At 45.0% G+C, this 16464-nt stretch overlaps 1 protein-coding gene across 1 annotated transcript; it reads right to left on the reverse strand.

Moving 5' to 3' along the window:
• Positions 1–680: 680 nt before the first annotated feature.
• On the reverse strand, positions 681–12767 carry LOC307207624 (uncharacterized protein). Its single transcript, XM_079961623.1, has 7 exons — positions 12709–12767; positions 8687–9203; positions 8148–8269; positions 7642–7724; positions 4436–4562; positions 2799–2891; positions 681–2335 (listed from the first exon to the last, which is right to left on the reverse strand). The coding sequence occupies exons 2-7, from the start codon at positions 9136–9138 to the stop codon at positions 1032–1034; spliced, it is 2181 nt and encodes a 726-aa protein (XP_079817749.1). The 5' UTR covers positions 9139–9203; positions 12709–12767; the 3' UTR covers positions 681–1031.
• Positions 12768–16464: the final 3697 nt, after the last annotated feature.

A 16464-nucleotide genomic window follows, 5' to 3' on the forward strand; every position in this document is an offset into this window, starting at 1 on the left:
TAGTATCTAACGCTCTGTCACAACAGAGGCCATGATCGGCCTCCACAGTTGGAGGCAGTATACTAGGTGCTGGGAACTGCAGTTTGGAGAGGGTACCATTTGTGCTCAGGGTCTGCTTGGTGGCTTCACACTGGGGCATCTGGTTGGCCACTGTGAGATAATAATAATAATAATAATAATAATAATAATAATAATAATAATAATTTGGCTCCCAACAAAATATTTAAAAAATACAGCACTAAACATTAAAAACTTCCCTAAACAGGGCTGCCTTCAGATGTCTTTTAAAAGTAAGATATTTGCTTATTTCCTTGACATCTAATAGGAGGGCGTTCTACAGGGCAGGTGCCACTACTGAGAAGGCCCTCTGCCTGGTTCCCTGTAACTTGGGCTTCTTGCAGGGAGGGAACTGCCAGAAGGCCCTCAGAGCTGGATCTCAGTGTCCAGGCTGAACGATGGGGGTGGAGACACTCCTTCAGGTATACAGGACCGAGGCCGTTTAGGGCTTGAAAGGTCAGCACCAACACTTTGAATTGTGCTCGGAAACGTACTGGGAGCCAATGCAGGTCTCTCAGGGCTGGTATTATATGGTCTCGGCAGCCACTCCCAGTCACCAGTCTAGCTGAACCTGATCCAGAAGGGCTCTTTCTTATGTTCTTATCAGTTGTTTGAGCACTACATTTATTTTTTGTTTTGGTTTATTAATGAAAACTGAGCACATTCACACTTCCAACTCTATAGCTCTACCTTGCTTATACTACTAGGATGGGACTGCAGTCTCTGCAGGGGGAAAAACCCCAGAGGGATCTAGGAAAACGTTACATGCACATGAAACTGTTCTGCTGCACGAACGTATCATAGAAGTGGAGGGTATCCAAAGGGTCATCCAATCTACCCCCTGCAATGCCGGAATCTTCCACCTCTCATTTGTGTGAGCAATTTCCTTCTCTCGTAAGACGTCATCTAATGTGTCATTCTCTTGTGCGCTGATTGATGCTTTTATTTTTTTCATAAAAGTCAAAAAGCCGTCGTTACGTGTTCTCTCTGGCGTGAATTTTCCAGTGCCGAATGAGATTTGGACTCTGAGTGAAGCTCTTCCCACATTCCGAGCACTTGTAGGGTTTTTCTCCAGTGTGGAGCCTCTGGTGCCTGATAAGATGTGAGCTCTGGTTAAAGCTTTTCCCACACTCGATGCATTTATACGGTTTTTCTCCCGTGTGGATTCTCTGGTGTGTGAAAAGGTTTGTGCTCTGATTGAAGCTCTTCTCACAAATGAAGCATTTATATAGCTTCTCTCCTGTGTGGATTCTCTGGTGCCTGATAAGACTTGATTTGTCGCAAAAGCTTTCGCTGCAGTCTGAGCATTTATAAGGTTTCTCCCCTCTGTGGTATCTCTGATGTGTAAGGAGGCTCCAGTTGCGAGTGAAGCTCTTTTCACACACTGAGCATTTATATGTTTTTTCTCCCGAGTGGATGCCTTGATGTGTCATAAGACCGGATTTGTCTGAAAAGCTATTGCTACAGAATTTGTATGGTTTCTCCTCTACGTGAATTCTCTGATGCTTAAAAAGGTTGGAGCTCTTACTGAAGCTTTCCCCACAGTCAAAACATTTATAAGGATCTTCTTCTGCATATATTTCTGGATGTCCAAGAAGACTCATGTCATCAGAGATGCTCTTGTTAAAGATTACGGAACTACACAGATCCTTCTCTTCTTTGTGAATTTTCTCATGTGAATTGTGCTTAGACTGAACAGAGAAGCCCTTGCTGCCTTTGGAATGATTACGGGGTTTCTGTGTCGTGTGGATTTTCTGGTGAGCAATAAGGTTTGAGCTGCGGCTGAAGCTTTTCCCACAGTTCAAGCATTTATAGGGTCTCTCTCCTGTGTGGATTCTCTGATGGGCATTAAGACTCGATTTTTCGCAAAAGCTCTTGCTGCAGTCTGAACAGCTATACAGCTTCTCCCCTGTGTGCAGCCTCTGATGCGAAGTGAGTCGCGTCCTTCGGTTGAAGCTCTTTCCACAAAGTGCACATTTATAGGGCCTCTCGCCTGTGTGGATTCTCTGATGAGTAACAAGGCTTGATTTGTGACTGAAGATCTGCCCACACACAGCGCACTCGTTCCTCCTCCTTACTTTGCACGGTTCCTTTTGGAACGAGCTTTCGTGGAACTCCACATCCTGCAAATAAAGGAATCTGTCCTTCCACTTCACTGCCGGCTTTCCAACCTGCATCTCTGGTCCATCTTCGCTCACAAATATCTCTTTCACATCTCGAGTCTCAGTTCCCTCTGCAGCAGCCTCATAAAGTTTATTCTCGTTCTCCCTCTTCCAGCCTGAAATAAACAGAGATGCTTGTTTATTTCTTGCTTCTAAGTTGTGAACAAATAAACGGCCTCGGTCCTGTATACCTGAAGGAGCGTCTCCACCCCCATCGTTCAGCCCGGACACTGAGATCCAGCGCCGAGGGCCTTCTGGCAGTTCCCTCATTGCGAGAAGTGAGGTTACAGGGAACCAGACAGAGGGCCTTCTCGGTAGTGGCACCCGCCCTGTGGAATGCCCTCCCACCAGATGTCAAGGATATAAGCAGCTATCTTATCTTTAAAAGACATCTGAAGGCAGCCCTGTTTAGGGAAGTTTTTAATATTTAATGCTGTATTGTTTTTAACACTCGATTGGGAGCCTCCCAGAGTGGCTTGGGAATCTCAACTAGATGGGTGGGGTATAAATAATAAATGATGATGATGATGATGATGATGATGTTACAAGAGAAAAACAAAAGATGAGTCTTTTGCCCACCTTTAAAACTCTCCCCTTCCTCAGTACACTGCTCAATGAGCTCTTCCTCTTCCAACCGGCAGATGAGGTCAGGCTTGGGAATCAGCAGAGCTTCTAGATATTCAAAACATAAAAATCAAACAGCTGCTTATGTAGGGGCCGCAAGAGAGCTTCCAAGATCTTCCCATCCACACAGGAAGGACTGTTGCTCGGTGCTACAGCATTTACTTTTGTATGTAAAAAGGTAAAGGTAAAGGTACCCCTGCCCGTACGGGCCAGTCTTGACAGACTCTGGGGTTGTGCGCCCATCTCACTTAAGAGGCCAGGGGCCAGCGCTGTCCGGAGACACTTCCGGGTCACGTGGCCAGCGTGACATCGCTGCTCTGGCCAGAGCCAGAGCCAGAGCCGCACACGGAAACGCCGTTTACCTTCCCGCTGGTAAGCGGTCCCTATTTATCTACTTGCACCCGGAGGTGCTTTCGAACTGCTAGGTTGGCAGGCGCTGGGACCAAGCAGCGGGAGCGCACCCCGCCGCAGGGATTCGAACCGCCGACCTTTCGATCGGCAAGCCCTAGGCGCTGAGGCTTTAACCCACAGCGCCACCTGCTTTTGTATGTAGAGAGTCCCAAATTCAATTCCTGGTACCTCCAGGTACGTCTGGGAGAGATTCACCGGCCTGAAACCCCGGACAGAGACTGCTAGTCAGGCCATATTCACACCTCACATTTAAAAGCACTATCATGGTGCGCTCCCGCTGCTCGGTCCCAGCGCCTGCCAACCTAGCAGTTCGAAAGCACCTCTGGGTGCAAGTAGATAAATAGGGACCGCTTACCAGCGGGAAGGTAAACGGCGTTTCCGTGTGCGGCTCTGGTTCACCAGAGCAGCGATGTCACGCTGGCCACGTGACCCGGAAGTGTCTCCGGACAGCGCTGGCCCCTGGCCTCTTAAGTGAGATGGGCGCACAACCCCAGAGTCTGTCAAGACTGGCCCGTACGGGCAGGGGTACCTTTACCTTTACCTTTATCATGCCACTTTAAAAGGCAATACTAGAGTTTTCACAGCCGAGTCCTCAATTCCTTATCACTACGGCTTGACTTGCTTTAAATAGGGCTGTGTCTTAAACTTGCTATTGAGGTTTTCACACCTTTTTTGTAAACTCAGGGGAGCGTTTCAGCCCTGTTCTTGAGTTTGTTTAAAATCATTTAAGGTTTATGATTTTTCTCTTTCCTTCTGAGGAAACTGAATAGTTCAGTGAAAAGAGGTTTGTAGCCAGCATCCCGTTAAGGTTTTATTCAATCCTAGGTTTTTCTAATTTTTCCCTTAAACTTTGTGATTTTTGTTATTTAGTTTAATATTTCTGGTCGATTACTTCTCGTTTCAGGGATTTTCACGGTATTTCATTTGTTTTGTGTAGTTTTTGGTTCCGTAACTGTCTTTTTTCTACTACTATAAATGATCATGGCTTCCCCCAAGGAATTCTGGGAGATGGGTGTTTGATAAGCTGCTGGGAGTGGTTCGGAGCCCCCCTATTCCCATCATAGAGTGAGAATTATAGAGTGGTTTACCTGATTTGGCATGGGCTGGCCAGCGGTGGGGACTGAGGGAAGTTGGAATCCAACAACATCCTCTGCCTCATCTACGGCCCAAGGCGCCCTTACCTAGAGAGGCCACCATCCTGTAATTCTGCAGCATGACCTCCCGGTACAATGCTCTCTGGCCTGGATCCAGCAGGGCCCACTCCTCCTCTGAGAAACTCACAGCCACCTCCTCGAAAACCACTGGCTCCTGAAACACATACAAAACTATTTTCTTTTTCTTTATTTTTTTTATGCTTTTCAGGTTTATACATTTCAATCATTATACAATCATTTTAACATTTCAAAACTCGTCTTCCTTCCCCCCTCTTTCTGCAGTCCCTTAAGTTTATTTTCAATATTTTCTGCATATCCACATCAACATAATTTGCTCATTTATTCACCTACAGTGGTACCTCAGGTTAAGTACTTAATTCGTTCCGGAGGTCCATACTTAACCTGAAACTGTTCTTAACCTGAAGCACCACTTTAGCTAATGGGGCCTCCCACTGCCGCCATGCCGCCAGAGCATGATTTCTGTTCTCATCCTGAAGCAAAGTTCTTAACCTGAAGCACTATTTCTGGGTTAGTGGAGTCTGTAACCTGAAGCATATGTAACCTGAAGTGTATGTAACCTGAGGTACCACTGTACTTTAAATGTATACTCTTATAAAAATGCAGATTATTACAATAATCCTGCCAATGTTCTTATCTGTTTACAATTTATCTGTAAATATTCAATAAACCATTTCCATTCTTTTACAAAAAGTTTGTTATCTTGATTTCTTATTCTTCCGGTTAAGTTTCGCCAATTCTGCTTATTCCGTAAGTTTTTGTATTCGTTCTTCCTTTACTGGGTCTTCTGCTTCTTTCCATTTGGGGGCGAGTAACGTTCTTGCCGCTGTAGTTGCATACATGAATAAGTTTCCATACAGTTTGGGTAGTTCTGTCCTTAAAATACAAAACTATTTTCTAGCCAATCATCCCAGAAAATGGAGTGACAATTGCTTTCCTTCCATCACACGCCCAAAGGAGACAATAGGAACAGGTGGTTGTTTTCAGGGTGCAGAATCTGCAGGTGATATTGGACTTTCTGTTTCTCATGAGGCAATGGTGATTCCACCTGCCTTGCCCAACCTAGCCTTTCCCAGGCTATGACTTTGAGAATAGCAGCAGCAGTAGCTGGCGACAGAGGAGTTCAGGGATATTTTTTAAAAAAATAGTTTTATAAGTTGTGCTTCTTTGTTTCTCAGCTTAATTCTTTTACAGTGGTACCTCAGGTTAAGAACTTAATTCGTTCCGGAGGTCCGTTCTTAACCTGAAACTGTTCTTAACCTGAGGTACCACTTTAGCTAATGGGGCCTCCCGCTGCCGCCACGCAATTTCTGTTCTCATCCTGAGGTAAAGTTCTTTTAAAAAAAAATAAAAAAATATTGAGATTTTTTTAATACAAAAATGCAAAAATAATAAACAATATGACATGTATCATAACATATTTTCAAAGCTTCTTTGGACTCCCTCACGTCTCCCGCTCCCACTTGCATCATTATAAAACTTTTTCCAGCAATTTATCAACTTATTTACATTCTTAAGTCTCATTCATTTAATTTAGTCTAATAATTCTCCATAGAAGTTTATATTTTCCTCAATCTCATTTATCATCCAGATTACGTCTAATTTAGTGGTGCTCAATCGTTTATGATCTGGCATCCTTCTCAACATTCAACCAAATTACAGTGTTTTTGTAGATAAATCCTAAATTTCTTCCAGTCTTCTTCAACCCTCTCCTCTCCCAGGTCTCAGATTCTGCCGGTCATCTCAGCCAATTCCATATAGTCTATCAGTTGCATCTGCCATTCTTCCAGTGTGGGTAGATCTTGGGTTTTCCAATGCTTGGCGATGAGTATCCTTGCTGCCGTTGTTGCATACAGGAAAAAAGTTCTGTCCTTCTCTATCACCCTCTGGCCGACAATACCCAGGAGGAAGGCCTCTGGTTTCTTGGGGAAAGTATACTTAAATACCTTTTTCAACTCATTATATATCATTTCCCAGAAGGCCTTCACTCTAGGGCACGTCCACCAGAGGTGAAAGAATGTTCCTTCATTTCCTTTACATTTCCAGCATTTGTTATCGGACAAATGGTATATTTTGGCAAGTTTAACTGGGGTCATGTACCATCTATATATCATTTTCATTACATTTTCCTTCAAAGCATTACATGCAGTGAAGTTCAACCCAGTGGTCCACAACCTTTCCCAGTCCCATCCTGAGGTAAAGTTCTTAACCCGAAGTACTATTTCTGGGTTAGCGGAGTCTGTAACCTGAAGTGTCTGTAACTTGAAGCGTCTGTAACCCGAGATACCACTCTACATGGTTTTGTATGTTTTGTGGTATTTTATGTGATTTGCTGTTACTTTTACTGATTGGTAATTCTTTATTGTGGTTGAACTGTTTATTATTTGCTGATGTTTAATTTGACTGTTTATTAGATTCTGATGGATTGTTGCTTTGTTTGATATAAGTTGTTTATTTAAAAGTTATTTTGATTTTTATATTGGATCAGACTGTTACTGTTAATGTTTGATGTTTTATTGTGTGTTTATGTATTGGAAGCCGCCCAGAGTGAAATATTACATCATCATCATTATTATTATTGTTATTATTATTATTATCATCATCATCATCAGTCACCCAGCCAGCACAGCTGTCAGGCATGATGGGTGTTGCACTGCAGCGACACCTAGAAGGCAACAGGTTCCCCATCCCTCTTCTGCAAGATTCAAAGGTTCATACCATCAAAATGGGCTGAACTCACACTTTCCCTGTGGGTGGCCTTGAGGGCTTTGAATAAGAGCGGGGATCCTCCTGGGAGGTGAAATGCACCCCTCTCCCAGCCCCTCTACTGTACAAAGGTAAGAGCTGCATTTGCTGCTCCGCCTACTTTTGCCCCTGGCCCCGCCCACTGCTGGACTGTGGCCCCTGATAGGCTGCCCAGAACGGAATGTGGCCCTCAGGCTTAAAATTGTGTGCACACACAAAATCCTTGATCTTGAAGACTGAAAAGAGAAGGAGGGGGAATTGAGAGAGGTTCTTTTGTGGAATTGTGACGATAGTATGTAATTATATTCTTTAGGGAATTGTGAGAATCCTTCTTGGGGGTGCTAATGATGGTATTTTGTGAGCGACGGCGAGCTATTGTGCCACCCTTCCTCCCAAAGAAGCCCAGGGATATATAAGAAAGTGGCACCCCAGTTGTACGAAATAAGTGTCCCCAATGGGCTTTCTCCTACCTGAGTTGGCTGGATGGTGGCTTTCCCCTCTCCAGCAGAAAAAGGAGAAGATTCAGAATGTGCCTCAGGTGCCATTTCACTGTCTGTTAATGAAACGGAGGTAGAATCAGAAGCAGAGAGCCAAACAAAGATTTAAAATCAGCCTCCTAGCCAATCAGGGTTTATTTTTTAATCAGCCTCCTAGCCAATCAGGCTTGGAAGCTGATTTAATCAGGCTTGGAAGCTGATTAAAAAATAAACCTTGATTGATTGGCTAGGAGGCAGATGAAAAATTAGACCCTGGTCTAATTTTTCATCTGCCTCCTAGCCAATCAATCAAGGTTTATTTTTTAATCAGCTTCCAAGCCTGAAGATGCAAAGCAAAACAAAATAGCACATTATAAAGTGTCACACCCTGGTGGATCGTATTAAGCTTGTGATCCACTAAAACACCCAGATCCTTATCGCGTGTAGTATTGCCAGACGAGATCTCACCACCTCCCCCAACACTAAATGCAGGATTTTACCTTTATCTCTGTGGGATTTCATTGTGCTGGTTTTGGCCCCATGTCCTGACCTGTCAAAGTCGTCCGACGGAACCTTCTTTGCACCAGATAACGGGCCGACCACCTCCATGAACGGCTCCTGGACCCAAAACAGGAGAGAGGATTAAGGGCATCAGAATATGTTCTTAACGGACGGCCATCTGTCATGGATGCTTTAGCTGAGATTGCTGCAGATCATGGGGTTGGACTAGATAACCCTTGGGGTCCCTTTCAACTCTACAATTCTGTGATTCCCCCTTTTCTACTCCTTTCTCAGCTCCATTCATTCATTTAAATTTTATTTAGTTTTTCAGATTTTGAAATTTACAAACAATTATCAAACAACCAACATAAAAAGAGAATTCCAAAGCATCTCCTGGACTCCCCTCCTCCCCTCTGTGGGTTCTTGTCTTGCTCCTGCATATTGTCGATTAATCCATCATTTATTTATTTTAGGTGGGTGACCAACAGAACAAATTTCTTCATGCCCACAGCATAAACCACCAAAATGTAACCCGCTTACCATTTGCCTTCTGTCCTCCTGCTGCTTCTGTAGAAAACCTTCCGCCAGGGTTACGGCCTGGACACAGCTCCCTGGGCGGCCTTCCCTGACCCAGCTCTGCATCTCCGGGGGCAGGACGGCCAGGAACTGCTCCAGGACCACCAGCTCCAACATCTCTTCCTTGGTGAGTCTCTTGGGCCTCAGCCACCGGCAGCAAAGGTCCAGGAGCCGGCTGCAAACCTCGTGGGGGCCAATGGCCTCTTGGTACCTGAACTGCCTGAACTCGGCACTGGAATTTGGAGCATCCTGATTCAAGATCTCCGGAGCTGTTTTTCTGCAGGTTTCCATGCCACACCCAGCCCGAGCGCTTTCAGTCCTCCTTCTCTCTGCTCTGAGGGCAGCTGAGTCTTGAAGAGCCTCCTCAAACTCCAGTCCCACAGCCAAGAGATCATCTCGCTTTACGGCAGCCATGTTCTCTCTCTCTTTCTCTCAGGACTGGCAATGGGGCTCAGTCCCACGGTTCAACAGCATTTCCTCTAGCCAAGCAATATATCCAGTTACCGAGAGCAGATTCTTCTCCTTATGGAAACAGAAGCTGAATATAGTGGTCCCTCAGGTTAAGAACTTAATTCGTTCCGGAGTTCCATTCTTAACCTGAAACTGTTCTTAACCTGAGGTACCACTTTAGCTAATGGGGCCTCCTGCTGCTGCCGCACGATTTCTGTTCTCATCCTGAAGCAAAGTTCTTAACCCGAGGTGCTACTTCTGGGTTAGCGGAGTCTGTAACCTGAAGCGTCTGAAACCTGAAGCGTCTATAACCCGAGGTATCACTGTAATAATAATTAAAAAAAGGTAAAGGACCCCTGGGCGGTTAAGTCCAGTCAAAGGCAACTTGTGGGGTTGTGGCACTCATCTCGCTTTCAGGCTGAGGGAGCCGGCATTTGTCCACAGACAGCTTTCCGGGTCATGTGGCCAGCATGACTAAACCGCTTCTGGCATAATGGGACACCGTGACGGAAACCAGAGCGCACGGAAACGCTGTTTACCTTCCCGCTGGAGCGGTACCTATTTATCTACTTGCACTTGTGTGCTTTCGAACTGCTAGGTTGGCAGGAGCAGGGACCGAGCAACGGGAGCTCACACCATTGTCACAGGGATTTGAACCGCCAACCTTCTGATTGGCAAGCCCGAGAGGCTCTGTGGTTTAGACCACAGCACCACCCACATCCTGGAAGCTGTATATTGTACTGAGTCTCAGCTCACCCTAAGAAATTGGAGGCATGGGAATGGTGTGGGGAGAGAGGAGCTGAGCTCCGCTCTCCCAAAAATGACAAAGGATCCAAACCTTCTCGTAGGTTGAGAGATGCAAAATACAGCACCTGTGTCTCTGCTTAGTCTTTTGAAAAATTGGGGAAGGGCCATATCTTACTGGCAGAGTATGTGCTTTGCATCTGGAAGATTCCAGATTCAATCCCTGGCTTCTCCAGATGGGGCTGAGAAGAAGAGACTCCCATTTCAAACACTGGAGAGCAACTGTCCGCCAGTGTCAACAATTCCAAGCTACTCAGATCAATGGTTGGACTCAGGACCAGTTTCCTTTACTCCTTAAGCGGAGATGTGTTGTAGGAGTTATTATTCATTGTATTTAGATCACACCCTTCCTCCAAACATCTCAGTGTTTCATACTGTCAGGAGCAAGCTGGCAATAAATCACAGCATTCAGTTTGGAGTTAACACTTTACAGTCAAACCTCAGTTGTCGAATATAATCTGTTCCGGAAGCCCATTCGGCTTCCGAAACGTTAGACAACCAAGGTGTGGTTTCTGATTGGTTGCAAGAGCGTCCTGCACTCAAGTGGAAGATGTGTTGTACATTCAGCTTCTAAAAAACGTTCAAAAACCACAGCGTTTACTTCCGGATTTCTGGCGTTCGAGAGACGAAAAGTTCCAAAATGATGCCATTCGGGAACTGAGGTTTGACTTGTACAGTGGTACCTCGGGTTAAGTACTTAATTCATTCCGGAGGTCTGTACTTAACCTGAAACTGTTCTTAACCTGAAGCACCACTTTAGCTAATGGGGCCTCCTGCTGCTGCCATGCCGCCGGAGCATGATTTCTGTACTCATCCCGAAGCAAATTTCTTAACCCTGTAGCACTATTTCTGGGTTTGCGGAATCTGTAACCTGAAGCGTATGTAACCTGAAGCGTATGTAACCTGAGGTACCACTGTATTAGAAAGAGCATGATCTGCACAGATTGGGCCAAATATCAGGCTTAAAGAGGCCAGCAGCTCATCCCTGTTAGGCCTTGCCCTTGCCTCCCCACAGCTGTCTAGGTCCCCCCCTCTCCAGGGCTTTTTCCAAGCAATTTGAGACTTTGCCTGCATGAAGCCAATTTCTCCTCCGCCCTTTTCATGCCTCTTCTGGTTCTGGGAGACAAGGGGGGAGAGGAGCTGGTCACACCAGAAGGAGGAGAAAATCCATGATTCTTCACCAGCCCGACCCATCTCTGCCTCTTGGCCTTCCTCATCCCACTCTCCTACTTCAGCTTCTGAGCTTCTCTCTGCCACAGACTCTCCCTGCTCACTAAACCTTGTTACCTCTTCAGCTTCTGACACCTTCTCCTCCCAGTCTTCTTCCTCTGACCACCATTCCTCTGCATCCAACCAGTCTGTGACACATACATATGGGGTATGATCCAGACTTGAGTTTCAGTCAGTTCCCATTGAAACCAACTGAACTAAAGCCATTACAGTGGTACCTCGGGTTAAGTACTTAATTCGTTCCGGAGGTCTGTTCTTAACCTGAAACTGTTCTTAACCTGAAGCACCACTTTAGCTAATGGGGCGTCCTGCTGCTGCCGCACCGCTGGAGCACAATTTCTGTTCTCATCCTGAAGCAAAGTTCTTAATCCGAGATACTATTTCTAGGTTAGTGGAGTCTGTAACCTGAAGCGTATGTAACCCGAGGTACCACTGTACTAACTTCACAATGATTTTAAGCAGCCTAAGCACAACTGACTCAAGTCTAGATACAACTCAAAGTTCCTCTGCCTTTTTAAAATTATTACTACGTCCTTGAAAAGAGATAGTGACTGGCTCATAGTCACGCAGTAACACTTGCAGGTGAGGGGATTTGAACTAGGATCGTACCTGTCCCTCCAACCACTACACCACGCTGCCTCTCAGTTTAATAGCTGGGTGGTTAACATAAAGAGTTCTGTGGAACTCAAAAGCTTGCTCACTAATGGGTGACAATTGCAGTACAATCACCCTAACTGCAAATCATAGCATACACCAAACAGCAATTACGTAAAACAAGGCATCAGTGATTTGAAGAAAGGGAATCGGAATTCATAAATATAATCTGCTAGCTCAAACCTAGCTTAACATCCGCAAGACCTCTGAATCTCCTACACAGCTTATTTGCAATACTGTCTAGCTCTCTCTTTCTAATCTTTCTTGCAGCCAGAGCATAAAACGCCACTTCATGTGTCACAGATCTGCCAGTGTTGCACAAACAGAATAAACCGTTTCTGCTTCCCAGAGTTAGCAAAGGTTTCAGGAATTGGTCTCTTGGATAGCCCTACATTTAAAGTAGGCGTCTCTCCCTGCCCCCACCCCCTGGATCCCTGGGAACTGTAGTTTGCAAAGGGTCTGAGGATTGTAGATCCGTGGGGGTCAGACTACAGTTCCCATTATTCTTTTTTTTTTGGGGGGGGTGCAGAATGGGATTTAAACATCCTTTAATTTGCATGGCGTGTACCCAGTCTTAAATCCCAATGAATAAATGGGATTTTATTCCCAGGTAAATGCAAGCAGGACTGTGGCCTTCTCTGCTCGCAGTAAAGGTGCCTTTATTACTACCATTACTTTTAGATATTTTCCCCACCCTCTCAATAGACCAACCTGCAATTTCTTTAAATAGATATATATTTGTGACAATCATTCCTATAAATATGAAATCTGGTCTGCAATATTTTTATTTCTGCTACACCAGCTCTCCGTTGCACCCTTTTCACCCCAAATGCATTTGGCACTCACCTCTTTCCAGGAGAAATTCCAAAGCCCACCCCCCCCCCTTTTCTTATTTTTGCAAAGGTAGAGCCAAGGGGGATAGGCAAGGTTGGCCGGAAGTGCCTCCACCAACGAATCAACCTCGCCTCCTGAAGGGACCCTCTAGGAATGCAGCACTCGGTCAGATTAACCCTTAACCTGTAAGGAGGGGGGGAACCCACCACCCTGGAAAAGTGGCATCTGGCTAAATATATTTTTTTTCCTTTTAAGTTTACAAAAATAATAATAATTAAAAAATGGGAAATGCTATTAAGAACTCAGAGAGCGGAAGTTTGGGATTTGCAGCCAGGTGTGGAAAAAAGGTTGTTGAAACCATATTCAATAACGGTGCAATCCTGCTGGGCGATTAAATCGGGCCAGACAAAATGACATGCTGTTTGGCAGAGAGCCCATCGCGAAATTATACTGTGGAAGATATGGAAGCTGTCCTACTAAGAGCAGCCGGTCCGTTTAGCTCAGTGATGTGAGCTGCCCAGGATTTCATAGGAGAGGACTCTCCCAGCTGTGTCTGGGGATGTCAGGATTTGAACCTGGGACCTTCCGCAGGCAAGGCAAATATTGCACCACTACTTACACAAGGGGGCAGAGGAAACTGGCATCTTCTGAATCAGACCATAGGTCCTTATAGCTCAGTATTGTTTGCAATGACTTGCAGCAGGATTTCAGATAGGTCTTTCTCCCAGCCCTGCCTGGAGAAGCTACAGGATTGAACCTTCGGCACCACAAACAGATGTTCTTCGTGACCCCCTGGACCAGAGCACGCCAGGCACTCCTGTCTTCCACTGCCTCCCACAGTATGGTTAAACTCATGCTAGTAGCTTCGAGAACACTGTCCCACCATCTCGTCCTCTGTCGTCCCCTTCTCCTTGTGCCCTCCATCTTTCCCAACATCAGGGTCTTTTCCAGGGAGTCTTCTCTTCTCATGAGGTGGCCAAAGTACTGGAGCCTCAGCTTCAGTATCTGTCCTTCCAGTGAGCACTCAGGGCTGATTTCCTTAAGAATGGAGAGGTTTGATCTTCTTGCAGTCCATGGGTCTCTAAAGAGTCTCCTCCAGCACCAGAATTCAAAAGCATCAATTCTTCGGCGATCAGCCTTCTTTATGGTCCAGCTCTCACTTCCATACATCACTACTGGGAAAACCATAGCTTTAACTATACGGACCTTTGTTGGCAAGGTGATGTCTCTGCTTTTTAAGATGCTGTCTAGGTTTGTCATTGCTTTCCTCCCAAGAAACCCCTTTCTCTAGCCATCATTTAATTTCACTATTTAATCTCAGAAACAGACCCCATTGTCACATAGATGGCTAGCCACAATATTTAGCTGATTATTTTATTATGCCTACTTGTTTTTAAAGTCTTTATTGTATCTGTGCATTCTCGTGTCTTTTTAATATGATTTCATACAGTCCACTTAGAGGTGCTTTCTTTTAAAGGTAGTATATAAGTAAAATTAAAGTCAAGCTAGCTGCTGATCAGGCAAATTAATAGGATGGCAGAGTTGGAAGGGGGCCAGAGGGTCATCTAGCCCAACCTCTGCAATGCAGGAATATTTTGCCCAACTGACATGCTGGAAATATTTTATTTTCCTCGTCCAGGCCTGCCTGAACCTCAGGTAGCTAAGGGTGTGCAAACAGGTAGGTAGCTGTGTCTCCTACTTTAAAAAAGACTGAAATTTGGAATACAGAGTACCAGTTCTGGTCACCTCTCCTCAAAAAGGATATTGCAGAGTTGGAAAAGGTTCAAAAAAAGGGCAGCCCAACTGATTATTTCATTTCTATACCACTTAATACCACTTCAACCTTGGGTTGAAGATGCTTCAAGTTGAGCGCGTTCGAGTTGCGCTCCTTGGCAACCCAGAAGTAACGGAGTGCGTTACTTCCGGGTTTCGCCGCTTGCGCATGCGCAGACGCTCAAAATGACATCATGCGCATGCGCAGAAGCGACGAAAAGCGAAGCGCATGTGCGCAGACGCGTCGTCGCTGGTTACGTTTACTTCTAGATACGAACGGGGCTCCGGAACGGATCCCATTCGTATCTAGAGGTACCACTGTATATTAAAAATATCTCTAAGCAGCGTACAGAAGACTGAAGCAACAACAGACAATGATCAAGGAGGTGGGGCAACTCCCCCATGAAGAAATGTTGAAGCATTTGAGACCGTTTAGAGAAAAGACAAGGAAGAAGGTGGCATGACGGAAGTTTATAAAATTATGTGTGGCATGGACAGGGTAGAGAGAGAAAAAAAATTTCTTTTTTCTGTTTTATTTGTACAAAGTAATAATCATAAATAAGAATAAAAATGTGCACCCACGCCTGAGACTATTCCATTGTAACCATCCAACCTCCCAAAATTTCAACACCTCTTGTGATGGTTTGACCCCTTTCCGTTTTAACAGTACAAATTCTACAAACACCCTCCATATCTCCTCAGAATCATTCCTCCTGTGTATTCCCCGTCTTTCCTTAATGGCACATGTTAATTTATCATTAATAGCTATATCCCACACCTCTTTATACCATTCTTCCATTTTATATTCTGCTTGCCCCTTCCACTTCCTAGCTACCATAATTCATGGCGCTGTCAATAAATTTGTGAGCAAGTCCTTTATGGCCTGCGAACCTTCCACCCCATCATAAATTGATAATGATGCTACCTCTGGACTTTTGGTCAGCTTTAACCCAGTGATTTCTGTTATCTTCTTAAACACCCTTTGGCAGAAAAATTGTACTTATTTACACCCCCACCACATGAGAACAGAATTCCCTGTTTCCTGACATCCCCTCCAACCTAACACTGAATATTCCTTGTTTATTTGATTTAATCTGATGTGTTAAATACCATCTCCAAAGAAGAAAATACAGTTATAAAAGGGGAAACCAGTGAAATTTATAAAATATTAGTAGAAATTTAGGATTAATTAAAAGAGGTGTGGGAAAAGGAGACAACAGGGCAGATAGATAGTCAAAGCTGGGGGGGGGGAAATGGGAGAATCGTAGATTGAAAATGTTGTCCATAAGAATAAAAGAAAATTAATATATATATAAAAAAGATTTCTCCCTCTATCACAACACTAGGGACACCCAAGGAAGCTGAATGTGGGAAGATTTGGGACAGTTAAAAGGAAGGATTTGCTAACGCTGCACCACTAGGATGGCTTTAAAAGATGAAATCAATACATGGTGCATAAGGCTATCAATGGCTACTGTCTGCCTCCACAGTCAGAGACAATAATGTTGCTGGAAACCACAGAGGAGGAGTGCGCTTTTGTGCTCGGGTCCTGTTTCTCACAGACATCTGGTTGGCCATTGCGAGTCTCTCACTCTATGCTTCCTCAAAGCACTGCTGGCCAAAATACGGTGTATGGTGTACGCCAGTGTAGTGTGGTGGTTAAGAGCGGTAGACTCGTAATCTGGGGAACCGGGTTCGCGTCTCGGCTCCTCCACATGCAGCTGCTGGGTGACCTTGGGCCAGTCACACTTCTCTGAAGTCTCTCAGCCCCACTCACCCCACAGAGTGTTTGTTGTGGGGGAGGAAGGGAAAGGAGAACGTTAGCCGCTTTGAGACTCCTTAAAGGGAGTGAAAGGCGGGGTATCAAATTCAAACTCTTCTACGGCTGCGCTCTGCCCTTCTTGGGCCCTTTATAAAGCATGCTAGATTCAGCACACCTCACATCATACCAGTTTAGAAAATGGAAAACCCGTTTAGAAAATGTCCCCTGTCCCA

The sequence above is a fragment of the Podarcis cretensis genome, assembly GCF_951804945.1.
Source record: "Podarcis cretensis genome assembly, chromosome: 2".
In the NCBI taxonomy this organism is placed as follows: domain Eukaryota; kingdom Metazoa; phylum Chordata; class Lepidosauria; order Squamata; family Lacertidae; genus Podarcis; species Podarcis cretensis.